The 12812-nt window shown below is 52.7% G+C and overlaps 1 protein-coding gene across 8 annotated transcripts in view; it reads right to left on the bottom strand.

Annotated features, from left to right (window-relative positions):
• TUT7 (terminal uridylyl transferase 7) overlaps positions 1 to 12812 on the bottom strand; it is a 575072-nt gene that overhangs the window by 36271 nt on the left and 525989 nt on the right. For all 8 annotated transcript variants that reach the window (XM_029617137.1, XM_029617096.1, XM_029617130.1 and 5 more), the window contains one exon: positions 12090 to 12406. In XM_029617137.1, coding sequence (XP_029472997.1) covers positions 12090 to 12406 — 317 coding nt within the window. The remainder of the gene's footprint in view (positions 1 to 12089; positions 12407 to 12812) is intronic.

The following is a 12812-nucleotide window of genomic DNA, read 5'->3' as shown; positions in this document are numbered from 1 at the left end:
CAAAGGTATGCAGAGACTTCCAAGTAGCTGCCCTGCATATTTCCTGCGGAGAGACCGACCGACTCTCTGCCCAAGAAGTAGCCTGAGAACGCAAGGAGTGAGCCTTTAAGCCCTCCGGAACCGAACGGCCCTGACAGATATATGCCGACGCAATCGCCTCCTTCAGCCAACGAGCAATCGTAGACTTAGAAGCCTTGTTTCCCCTATTTGGGCCACCCTATAGAACAAAGAGGATCTGAGACTCTGAACTCGTTTGTAACCTGGAGATAACACAGTAAAACTCGTCTTACATCCAGGCGCTGGAGATCACCACCAGACGTGCTCGCTATGTCTTCAGAGGAAAAAGCAGGGAGCTCCACCAACTGATTGACGTGAAAGGAAGACACAACCTTCGGCAAGAAGGAAGGCACCGTCTTGAGGGAGACCCCTGAATCAGAAAAATGTAGGAAGGGTTCCCTGCAAGACAACGCCTGGAGCTCCGACACCCTCCTGGCGGAACAAATAGCAACCAGGAAAACGGTCTTAAGAGTCAGATCCTTGAGTGTAGCCCGCCGGAGAGGTTTGAAGGGCGCCTCGCAGAGAACCCAAAGAACCAAGTTAATACTCCACGAGAGACAAGTAGCCCGGACAGGCGGATTCAAATGCTTGGCCCCCTTGAGGAAACGAATGACATCTGGATGAGCCGCCACCTCGTAACCATCAATACTGCCTAAAAGAGACCTGAGGGCGGAAATCTGCACCCGCAAGGAGCTGAAAGACAAACCCTTGGAGAGGCCATTCTGGAGGAAGAAAGGACCTGTGATACCGGAGTCTTACGAGCCGGCACCCCCGATTCAGCACATACATTCTCAAAGTCTTTCCAGACCCGGACATAAGCGAGAAAGGCTTACGGGCCCGCAACAGGGTGGATATAACTTCTTCTTTATATCCCTTCTTTCTCAATCTCCGCTGTTCAAAAGCCAGGCCGCTAGACAAAAGCGAGCCGCTTGATCGAAAAATATGGGACCCTTCCGGAGAATGCATGGAAGATGGCCGAGGCGAAGAGGGCCATCTGTCGCGAGGTTTACCAGATGCATGAACCACGGTTTGCAGGGCCACTCGGGTGCCACGAGAAGGACAGGTCCCCGATGAAGTTCTATTTTTCTGAGTACTTTTCCCACCAGAGGCCAAGGGGGAAACACGTACAGGAGAACATCGTGAGGCCAGGGAAGGACCAGGGCATCCACTGCTTCCGAGCAGTGCTCCCTTCTGCGGCTGAAGAATCTGGGAGCTTTTGCATTGTTCAAAGCAGCCATCAGGTCCAAGTGGGGGGACCCCTACCTATGGACGATCATATCCATCGCTCAGTCTGACAACTCCCACTCGCCGGGGTCTAGACGCTGACGACTGAGGAAGTCAGCTTGCACATTCTCCTTCCCTGCAATGTGGGAAGCTGCTAAGCGATCCAGGTGTTGCTCCGCCCAGGCGAAGAGCTTGCTGGCTTCCAGGGCCACCAGGCAACTTCTGGTGCCCCCCTGCTGATTGATATAGGCTACCGTGGTGGAGTTGTCCGAGAGCACCCACACTGCCTTGCGATGGATCAGAGGAAGCAGTCCGCCTGGCACCTTGAGTGCCAGGTGGACTGCTTTTGCCTCCAACCGATTGATTTGCCAGTGGGATTGAACTAGAGACCAGTATCCTTGCGTAGTCTGGGTTTGACACACCGCTCCCTAGCTGGAAAGGCTGGCGTCCATCGTGACAATGATCCACTGTGGAGTCTGTAGGGGCATCCCCCCTTCAGGAGGTGTGCGAGCGAGAGCCACCATTGCAAGTCGGAGATAGTAGAGTTGGAGAGCGAGAGAGGCGTCTGAAACTGTTCCGACACCGGTTTCCAGCAGGATAGCAAAGCTTTCTGTAATGGCCGCACATGCGCAAAAGCCCAAGGAACCAGATCGATAATGGAAGCCATGGATCCCAGGACCTGAAGGTAATCCCAGGCTGTGGGTAGCGAGAGAGAGAGAAAGTTGCACCCTTGATCCATAAGTTTGAGCGTCCGGCAGGAACACCTTGCCTACCCGGGTGTCAAAGCACGCGCCCAGAAATTCTAGGATCTGGGAGGGCTGGAGATAGCTCTTGGAAAAATTGACTATCCACCTGAGGGAGAGCTAAGATCCTGTTGACCGCTATCCTGCATAGAGTCTCCGACTTGGCACGAATGAGCCAATCGTCCAGGTAAGGATGGATTAGGATCCCTTCCTGGCGGAGAGCGGCCGCCACCACCACCATGACCTTGGAAAAGGTTTGTGGCGCGGTGGCGAGGCTGAATGGGAGCGCCCTGAACTGGAAGTGTCCCAGAATGTTGAACCGGAGATACTTCTGATGATCGTGGCGTATCGGTATGTGCAGGTAAGCCTCTGTTAAGTCGAGCAAGGCCAGATATTCGCCTGAGCGAATCACCGCTATCACCGCCCTCAAGGTCTCCATTAGAAAATGGGGAACCCTGAGGGCCCGGTTGACTCTCTTGAGATCCAATATTGGACGGAATGAACTGTCCTTTTTGGGCACGACAAAGTAGATGTAATACTGGCCGGCACCTTGTTCCTCCACCGGGACTGGGACTATGGTTCCCAGCTCTTGTAGTCTGCCAAGGGTCTGGCAGACTGCTGGCCGCTTCTGGCTTCCGCAGGGAGAGACTATGTAAAGATCCGGCAGGTCCTGAGCAAACTCTAATGCGTAACCTTTCTCTATCACCTCTAGGACCCACCGATCTGTCGTGATTTTGACCCATTCCTCGACAAACAGGGAGAGACGTTAACCTAAGTTTGGAACGGAGGAATGGGCCGGCCGTATTTCATTGGGGAGCGGACTTTGTGGCCGAGTGTTGTGGGTTACCATCTCGGAAGGCACGACGGCCCCGAAAGGAATGAGACCAGGACTGGGATCTAGAGGAGGATCCTCTTGGGAAGGAACCCCATGCTCTGCTATTATACCGCCGCTGACCTCTAAAGTGGGAGCGTGAAGGAAAGAAGGACTTAGACTGTTTCAGGCGGTCCTCCGGCAGCTTATGGATCTTGTTCTCTCCTAGGGATCTGATAAGCTGTTCAAGGTCCTTGCCAAAAAGCAACTTCCCCTTGAAAGGAAGTGTGCCCAACTGTGACTTGGAGGAAGAATCCGCAGACCAATTGCGCAGCCAGAGGAGATGTCTGGCTGACACTGCTGAGACCATAGCTCTGGCCTGCACGCGGAGTAAATCATAGAGGGCATCCGCCCCATACGCCACTGCTCCCTCCAACCGTTCTGCCTGCTCTGCCTCTGCAGATGGGAGGTCCTGGATGCTGAGCAATTGTTGAACCCACCTAAGGCTTGCCCGCTTTATGAGACTGCTGCAGATTGTCTCCCGGACTCCTAAGGCCAAGACTTCAAAGATGTGCTTGAGATAAAGTTCGAGTTTGCAGTCTTGGACATATTTCAATACCGTGGCTCCCACCACAGGGATAGTGGTATGCTTGGGGACAGCGGAGATGGAAGAATCCACTTTAGGAACTTTAAGCATCCTTAGGCATTCATCAGGAAGGAGATAGAGCTTGTCCATTGCCCTACCCACTCGGAGCCCAGCCTCAGGAGACTCCCATTTGCGAAGGAGCAGCAGCTTGTGCATAGGATGGAACGGGAACGTACGTGGAGGAGCCTTAAGTCCCACCAGGACCGGGTCCACGTTAGCTGGCATAGAGGCTATAACCATAACCTCAGGTGGCACTTCAATACCCAGCTCCTGCAAAACGAAGGGAATGAGTGGTTCCAGCTCTTTCCTTTGAAACAAACGGAGCACTCAGAGGTCGTCACCCTAGAGTGGGGGACCTGGCAGCAGCAAATCAGGATCTTGGTCAGGGTCAGGTACTGTGGATGGCTGAGGGGGGTCCTGGGGTGGGGAGAGACACCCGGCACCAACCTGACCCTGATGGAGCCCTGCCCATCTGGCACTGCAGGAGGCTGTGGAGTGGGCATCCGAGGGATTTTTGCAAGGGGGGGGGGCCTGAAGGGGGGTCCTCCTCTTCCTTTAAGGCTTGCCAGATAAGATTTGTGCATTAAAAGCACAAAGTCAGCCTAGACTTCCCGGGAGGCGGGGGGGGGAGAGGGAGGGTCAGGGATCTCCTCTGGAGGATGCACAGGTCTTAAATCGGGGGGAAAAATATGCAAATCAGGCTCCCCTCCCTCCTGCAGCCCCGATTCAGAAGTGGAACAGACTCCCAAAATGGCCACTGTTCCGGCGGTTTGCCGTGCAGGGAATGGCCTGGCCATGCGGTGAGGAGCCTGCCCCCGGGTCGCTGGCCTCGTTGCTGCTGCGGAGGGGCCCTCCCCACCCGGCAGGCACCCGGAGCAAAGCTCATCGTGGGAGAGCCGCGAGGCCGGCTCCCCGCAGGCTAGGCAGAGATTTGAACGCGGCATAATCAAAGAATAAAGCCGCCGCGAAACAAAACAGGGTAAGTGTAAGGCTGCCTTTTTCTCAATCTACTTATTTAACCTTTTTTTTTTTTTTATAAAGAAATAGCAGAGGAATGAACTTCCCTGTCAGGATACCCGTGGAATTAGATGTCCCGGGGCCAAGGCAGCCAGAGAGAGGGAGTTACTGGACCACCAGTATTGCCCCAAACACACATGTCACCGGCAAAGGGAGTTTAGGCTGAGTAATCAAGGGGCAAGCCCCCCTAGGCCCCCAGAAGAGCGAGGAGACAGAGCTATCTCCGTGACATAAACAGAGATTCCTGTATTCTTTTTTTTTTTTTTTTTTTAATTTTGCAAAGATAAATAATACTTGCTTGATCTTGCCAAAAGTATGACAGAAACTCCCCACAGGAAAATGGCAAACTAACAGGCCGATTCAGTAAAAACGCGGGAGAGCAGACGAACGCCTGCTCTCCTGGCGCACGCGATACAGTATGCAAATGAGGTGGTGCGGTAGAATCGGGCAAAAGGAGGCGCTAGGGACACTAGCATGTCCCTAGCGCCTCCTTTTAGCCTGGAGCGGCAGCTGTCAGCGGGTTTGACAGCTGACGATCAATTTTGCCGGCGTCGGTTCTCCAGCCCGCTGACAGCCACGGGCTCGGAAACTGGACGCCGGCAAAATTGAGCGTCTGGTTTTCGGCCCGACAGCCGCGGGCCGAATTCAAATTTTTTTTTTTTTAACTTTTTTTTATTCTTCGAGACCTCCGACTTAATATCGCCATGATATTAAGTCGGAGGGTGCACAGAAAAGCAGTTTTTACTGCTTTTCTGTGCACTTTCCCGGTGCCGGAAGAAATTAGCGCCTACCTTTGGGTCGGCGCTAATTTCTGAAAGTAAAATGTGCGGCTTGGCTGCACATTTTACTTTCTGTATCCCGCACGCATACCTAATAGGGCCATCAACATGCATTTGCATGTTGAGGGCGCTATCAGGTGCCGCGGGTTGGACGCGCATTTTCCTCCCCTTACTGAATAAGGGGTAAGGGAAAACGCGCGTTGGACGCGATACAGTACAGTGCGCTCCGATGCAATACAGTACAGTGCTCTTGGACGCGATACAGTACAGTGTGCTCCGACGGAGCCTGTACTGTATCGGCCTGTAAGGAAGAAAGGGAACCGCAGGTTCAGCTGCTTGCATCTGCTGAAGGAATGCAGGGTAGGCTCTGTCCTGATATAGGATACCCTTACAGTTTTGGTCTGTCTCCATCTGCTGGCCAGGAGGCTCAACCCCCGGTCTGGACTGATCCGGGTACGTACAGGGAAATAGCCTACTGCACCAAAACAATATGTCTGCCATCTGCTGGAGATGGAATACTAGCTTTTGCTCTAGCTGTATCATGGTAACAACCAGTGATGATGTCATAGAAAAAGGTGTGCATTCTGTCCCCATTTGTCAGTGGGGGGCGTAAACCCACGCCTCTAGACTGCTGTCGCAGGATAAGGAAAAGAAAATTAGGTCTTACCTTCGTTAATTTTCGTTCCTGTAGTATCAAGGATCAGTCCAGACTCCTGGGTTATGCCTCCGCACCAGCAGGTGGAAACAGAGCAAAACTTGACGAGCTCCTCTATATATACCAGGGTGCCACCCACAGCCTGTCAGTATTACTCAATGTCAAAGCAGTGGATATTCCCCATGTAACTAAACTATATACACAAAAGCCAACCAGGGAACCCACGGGTCACTTTCCCCAAGAAAAAACAGACCCAGAAACAAAAAACCGAATTGGCAATGACAGTCAACCGCAGGAACAAAAACCTTTCGTCCAACACAGCGGACTCTCCGAAATATACTGCAGAAAAACAACGGGCGGGACTCTGGACTGATCCTTGGTACTACAGGAACGAAAATTAACGAAGGTAAGACCTAATTTTCTTTTCCCTGTACGTACCGGATCAGCCCAGACTCCTGGAATGTACCAGAGCGCACTACTTGGGGGGGGGGGGGGGGGGGGGGGAAAGGAGAGGCCCGCTCTCAAGACGCCTGCTCCAAAATTTCCCTCTCTGGGATCCCGCACATCCAATCTATAATGACGCGCAAAGGTGTGCAACGACTTCCAGGTCGCTGCCCGGCAGATCTCTAGTGGTGAGATCTGTTGAAACTCCGCCCAGGATGCAGCCTGAGACCGTGTAGAGTGTGCCTTTAGCCCCAAAGGTAGAGGGCGACATACCAGGAGATAAGCAGAATTGATTGTTTCCTTCAACCAGTGGGCTATGGAGGTCTTAGACGCTATATTACCCTTTTTAGGACCGCTCCAAAGAACGAATAGATGATCCGACACCTGGAAGGCGTTTGTAACCTCCAGGTAGCACAAGAGGACCCTACGCACGTCCAACTTCTTCAGGTCCTTGGGGGACGCATCCGAATGCTCGAGATGGGAAAAAGCTGGGAGATCTACTGACTGATTCAGATGAAACGCCGACACCACCTTGGGAAGAAAAGAAGGGACGGTCCGGAGGGAGACCCCAGACTCAGAAATCCGTAGGAAAGGTTCCCTACATGAAAGGGCCTGAAGTTCCGAAACCCTCCTTGCGGATGTGATTGCCACCAGAAAAGTCGTCTTCAACGTGAGATCCTTCAAGGTGATCCTCTTCAATGGTTCAAAGGGGGGCTGACACAGGGCCCTAAGCACCAAATTTAAGTTCCAGGACGGACAAGGTGACACGAGTGGAGGACGCAAATGTGTTGCGCCCTTTAGAAAACGTATCAGATCGGGATGGGAAGCTAAAGGCCGCCCATCCACGGAACCTCGCAGACAACCTAGGGCCGCCACCTGAACCTGCAAAGAACTACAGGACAGCCCCTTAGCCAGACCATCCTGCAGGAAAGACAGGATATCAGGAATGGTAGCCCGGATAGGTCGAACCGACCTAGGAATGCACCTGGATTCAAAGACCTTCCAGACTCGCATATAGGAACGAGAAGTCGACACCTTGCGGGAACGGAGAAGGGTGGCTACCACCACGTCCGAATAACCTTTTCCTTTCAAACGGCGCCTTTCAAAAGCCATGCCGCTAGACAGAAGTGAACCGCCTGATCGAAACAGATGGGTCCCTGATGTAGGAGATTCGGTAACGGCGGGAGTCGGAGCGGTGCTTCCAACGACAGATTGACTAGGTCCGCAAACCATGGTCTTCGCGGCCACTCCGGAGCCACCAGGATAACCTCCGTGGGGTGATTTTCTATGCGACGCAGTACTTTTCCTATGAGAGGCCACAGGGGAAAGACGTACAGGAGAATCGACGTGGGCCAGGGAAGTGCCAGGGCACTTCCCTGGCCCACGTCTGCCAGTTCCCACGTCCGCCAGTTCCCACTCACCCGGGTCAAGATGATGATGGCTCAGGAAATCCGCCTGAACGTTGTCTACCCCTGTGATATGGGACGCGGCGATCTGAAGTAGATGCTTCTCCGCCCACTGAAATAGTAGCCGAGCCTCCAGAGCTACTGGACGGCTCTGGGTTCCCCCCTGGCGATTGATATAGGCCACCGTGGTCGCATTGTCCGATAATATTCTGACCGCTTTTCCTAAGACCAGGGGCAGAAAAGGCCAGTAAAGCCAGGCGCACCGCCCTGGTCTCCAAGCGATTGATCGACCAGCGGGACTCTGTCGCCGACCATTGCCCCTGCGCCGAATGTCTCATGCAGACCGCCCCCCCAACCGGAGAGACTCGCGTCCGTAGTGACTACTGTCCATTCCAGGGTCACGAGGGATACCCCCTGCAGAAGCTTGTCCTTCCGTAGCCACCATTGCAGACTGGAACGCGCTCCCGCCGGCAAGGGCAACGGAAGTTGGAACTGTGCGGAGACTGGCCTCCAACGGGAAAGCAACGCCGATTGCAAGGGATGCATGTGCGCAAAAGCCCATGGAACCAATTCCAACGTCGAGGTCATGGAGCCAATCAACTGCAAGTAGTCCCAGGCCGTTGGCGGCCGCATCTGTAGAAAAGACTTGACCTGATCTTGTAGCTTGTGGCAACGGTCCAAGGAGAGGAAGACCCTGACGAGACGTGTGTCAAATAACGCTCCCAAAAATTCCAGAGATTGTGAGAGTTGAAGATGATTCTTGGCTGTATTGACCACCCAACCGAGAGAGTGCAAGAGGTGCAGGACCCGTTGGACCACAGACCGGCAGAGCTCCTCTGACTTGGCCCGAATCAACCAATCGTCCAGGTACAGATGGACCAAGAGACCCTCCTGTCGTAGGTGGGCCGCTACCACCACCAGGATCTTGGTGAAAGTCCTGGGGGCTGTCGCGAGGCCAAAGGGCAACGCTTGGAACTGATAGTGTTTTCCCAGCACAAGGAACCTGAGATATTTCTGATGGTCCTTCCGGATTCCGATGTGCAGGTATGCCTCTGTGAGGTCCAGAGAGGCCAGAAACTCCCCCGGACGAACTGAGGCGATCACGGATCTCAAGGTCTTCATGCGGAAATGCAGGTTCCAGAGACAACGATTGACCCCCTTCAGATCGAGGATGGGACAGGTAGGTGCCTTCTTTCTTTGGAACGACAAAATATATGGAGTAATGTACTCTTCATTGCTCCGAGGCTGGGACTGGAACGATAGCCCCCAGTTCTTCCAACCGGACCAATGTCTGAAGGACCGCTTGCCTCTTGTCCGGGTGTCCGCAAGGAGAGGGGAAACATCTTGGGCGAGGAAGGTAAGCAAAATCTAACGCGTAGACGTGTCTTATCACTGAAAGGACCCACTGGTCTGATGTGATTGTGGTCCAGGCCTCGTAAAAGAGGGACAGTCTGCCCCCCACCTTTGGAATCAAGACCATTGCGTAGACTTGCCACTCGGCGCGGAAGAGGAGGAGGCAGGTCTGCCAAAATGCCTTCCCCGAAAGGACTGGGACTGCTGTCTACCACCTCCGGGCCGAAAGGAAGGAGAAGAAGAAGAAGAACTAGGGCGAGAGGACCGGGGCTTCCGGCTACTCCTGTACCGGGAACGAGAAGAGAAAAATCCCTTGGAACGCGCCCGGTCCTCCAGCAGGCGGTAACCCCTCCTCTCGCCCAGTAGCTGAATCATGTCGTCCAGTTCCTTCCCGAACAGCAGCCTGCCCTTGAAAGGAAGAGAGCCCAGACGAGATTTGGAAGCCCCGTCCGCTGACCAGTTTCTCAACCACAAAAGACGTCTGGCCGAGACAGCGGACACCATGGACCGAGCCGAGGTTCTGAGGAGATCATGCAGGGCATCCGCACTATAGGCAACCACCGCCTCTAAACGCCCGGCCTGTCTGGCTTCCTCCTCGGAGAGACCCTCGTTGGCTAGGAGCTGCTGGACCCAACGGAGACCCGCCCATAAAGCGAAGTTACTGCAGATCGCCGCTCGGACCCCCAGCGCAGAGACTTCAAAGATCTTCTTCAATTGGATTTCCAATTTCCTATCCTGAAGATCCTTCAACGCCGTGGTACCCGGGACCGGAATGGTCGTCTGCTTCGTCACTGCTGAGACTGACGCGTCCACCTTCGGCACCCACAGTAGCTCCAGTGCTTCTTCCGGCAAGGGATACAGTTTATCCATGGCCTTCGAGACCTTCAGCCCCAGATCCGGAGTATCCCACTCTCTAAAAAGTAGATCAGTGGAAGAAAAATGAAAAGGGAATGTTGTGGGAGGACCGCTCAGGCCCAACAACACGGGATCCATGGAGCCACCTCGAGACTCCCCAGGGGGTTCCAGTATCCCCAATTCCCCCAGAATAGCGGGGATAAGGGGAGCTAACTCGTCCCGGCGGAAGAGGCAAAGCACCCTCGGGTCATCGCCCTCCGAGGTCTAACCCTGTCGCGTGGAACCATCCTCACCCTCTGCTCCCCTCTGGGGTGGGTTCGCCTGATCCTCTAGGTCCTCCGACGTGTCCGAAGTGTCAACTTCATCCCTGGGTGGGACGGCCCGCAGCGGACGTTTAGCTTTAGGAGGGCCCGGTACGTCCTCCGTGCGTGGGCGTCCCTTGGGTGCCACTGGGGGCGACCCAATGGGCTCCTGCTGCGAGGAGCGCCTCTTAAGGGCCTTGCGGGCTTTAAAAGCCTTATGCATGGCCAGGATAAAATCCGACGAAAAGGAGGTACAGGAACCCTCAGAATCCGAATCGCAATCCCGATCCCTCCCCCGCCCCGCGGACCCCGCGGGGGAAACTGACCTCGACGCGGGCCTCTGAGGTGAGAGGGAGGGGGGAGAGTCCCTGGAATGCTCCTCGGCAGGCCCAGAAACCGTGGGGGCCGATGGAATACTGGCGGGAGAGGCTGCATCCCCCCGTGCCGACTAGTGGCCTGATGTGAAGCGCGCCCCCATCGCTACGGCAACGGAGGTCCGCCGCACCACAACCCCCCTGAATCGCCCCTGATGTCCCCTCGCTCCCCGGGATGCAGGCTGAACACAGCCCATCCCGGGAGAGGCGCTCGCTGCTGGACCCGCAGGCCGTGCAGGCCGCACCGCGTGGCATGCCTGCCCCTGCCGACTGAAGGAAGCCGCGAAAAAGCCCACGAAAAAAGCGCGCCGCGAAGGAGAAGCAAAGAAACTTAAAAACTCAAAAAAAAGCAAGGTCGGCGAACCGCCGCAGTGGAGGGAAGGTTTTTCGTTGTTTTTTTTTCCCTTAAACGGAACTCACCGGCACTGTCCCTCGCCGAGTTCTGAATTGGGCCGGCGGGGGTGAGTGAGCCAGGCTCCCCGGTGTCACCCCGGCTGTTCTGTGGAGGCGGGATCCTCGACCCCTAGCACCAGCGATCCGCTCTACCAGGAGGGATGGCCCTCTCAGAGCCTGACAACCTCCTGGGAGCAATGACGGGGCCTTCAACGAACTGAAAAACAACCCCCCCCTTTTTTTTTTTTAAACTTAATTAAGGGAAGCTAGGTAGAACAACAAGGACAAGAAACCTGCCTAGCTATCCTCTAAATTTCTTTTTTTTTTTTTAAATTTGAAATGTTTTATTGCTTAATATTGCAACATTACAAATGTCAATTCTGCATATAAATGCACAACTTATTATGTACTTGAATAAGAGTATCCTCTAAATTTCTAAAACCCCTTTTCCTTAACACATTTTCTAACCAGGCTGTGAGCTATGCACCTGCACCACCTGCTGGAAACAGAGAAATACTGACAGGCTGTGGGTGGCACCCTGGTATATATAGAGGAGCTCGTCAAGTTTTGCTCTGTTTCCACCTGCTGATGCGGAGGCATAACCCAGGAGTCTGGACTGATCCGCTACGTACAGGGAAAATTGCTTTTAAACTGCACTGGAATGAGTTTCCCAATTAGAAATGGTGAAATGTGAGCTATACGTTTTTAAATAAATAAATACATTTTCTACACCCTTCAAAAATAGATTAAAGGAAAGAAAAATTAAATACATTAACACCAGGTAATTTTGGGTCTCCATTCTCCCCAGGTATAACTAAGTGAAGAAAAGTAACCCTGCTACAGTCATATAATGCTACCTCATAAGTAATTGCCTCTCCCTCACACTTTATGCATGAATTGTTGCCCTGAATATTGTTTCAGTGATGTGAATTAGAAAAGGAAATAACTGAAGTTGCAGAAATCAGTTTCAGTATCATATAACAACAAATCTGACAACTCAAACTAGTTCCATTTGCATCCGGTTTCCTACCTATGACTCCTTTATACTGAGGGCACTCTTTCTTGATGTGCCCTTCTTTCCCACAAATAAAACAGCGTTTTTCTCTGAGGTCTCGATCCTCTTGCCTTCTCCATTTCTCGGCTGAGGTGCGAGGCGTCTGGTCCCTGCCTGTCTCTTGCAGTGTCCCCTTTCCCTGTCGGGGTTTCTGAGGTGTGCTTGGCTTCCCATCTTTTGCAGGTATCTCTTTCTCCATGTTTCTATTCAGGCTATCTTTGTCTTCATTGCTTCTTTGCATTCTTTTCTCCTGGTATCTTTGGTTCATAGCATCATCATTATCTCGTCTCCTCCTAAAAAGAAAAGGTACATTTAAATATATAAAGCAAAGAAACCCTGTCCTGAACTTAATCCCAAATATGAAGATCATCAGCAGACACAAAATTCTACTATGACGATGGCCCAGTTTTTGAATCTCTGTATTTTCAATAGTGAAACCCATATGATTTTACTGCTTAACAAGAAAATGATAGCTAGAAATGATGCATAAGTATAATGTAAGTGTACACCATAATCCTTTTATGCTTGTTGACAGACCTTGAACACAAAGTCCAAGTAAAGACTAATCACATTCCCTCTCCCATAACCATAAGGAACAATTTTGAAGAAATCATTCTTTATTTTTGCAAGTCAGTTACTGTTAAATTTTCAAGATCACACAACATTATTAAATATATAGAGATGGGCCTGATCTTCTAT

The sequence above is a fragment of the Rhinatrema bivittatum genome, chromosome 1 (assembly GCF_901001135.1).
Source record: "Rhinatrema bivittatum chromosome 1, aRhiBiv1.1, whole genome shotgun sequence".
Lineage (NCBI taxonomy): Eukaryota > Metazoa > Chordata > Amphibia > Gymnophiona > Rhinatrematidae > Rhinatrema > Rhinatrema bivittatum.
Note: the sequence above shows the minus strand (reverse complement) of the source record. Positions and strands in the feature narration are given on the sequence as shown.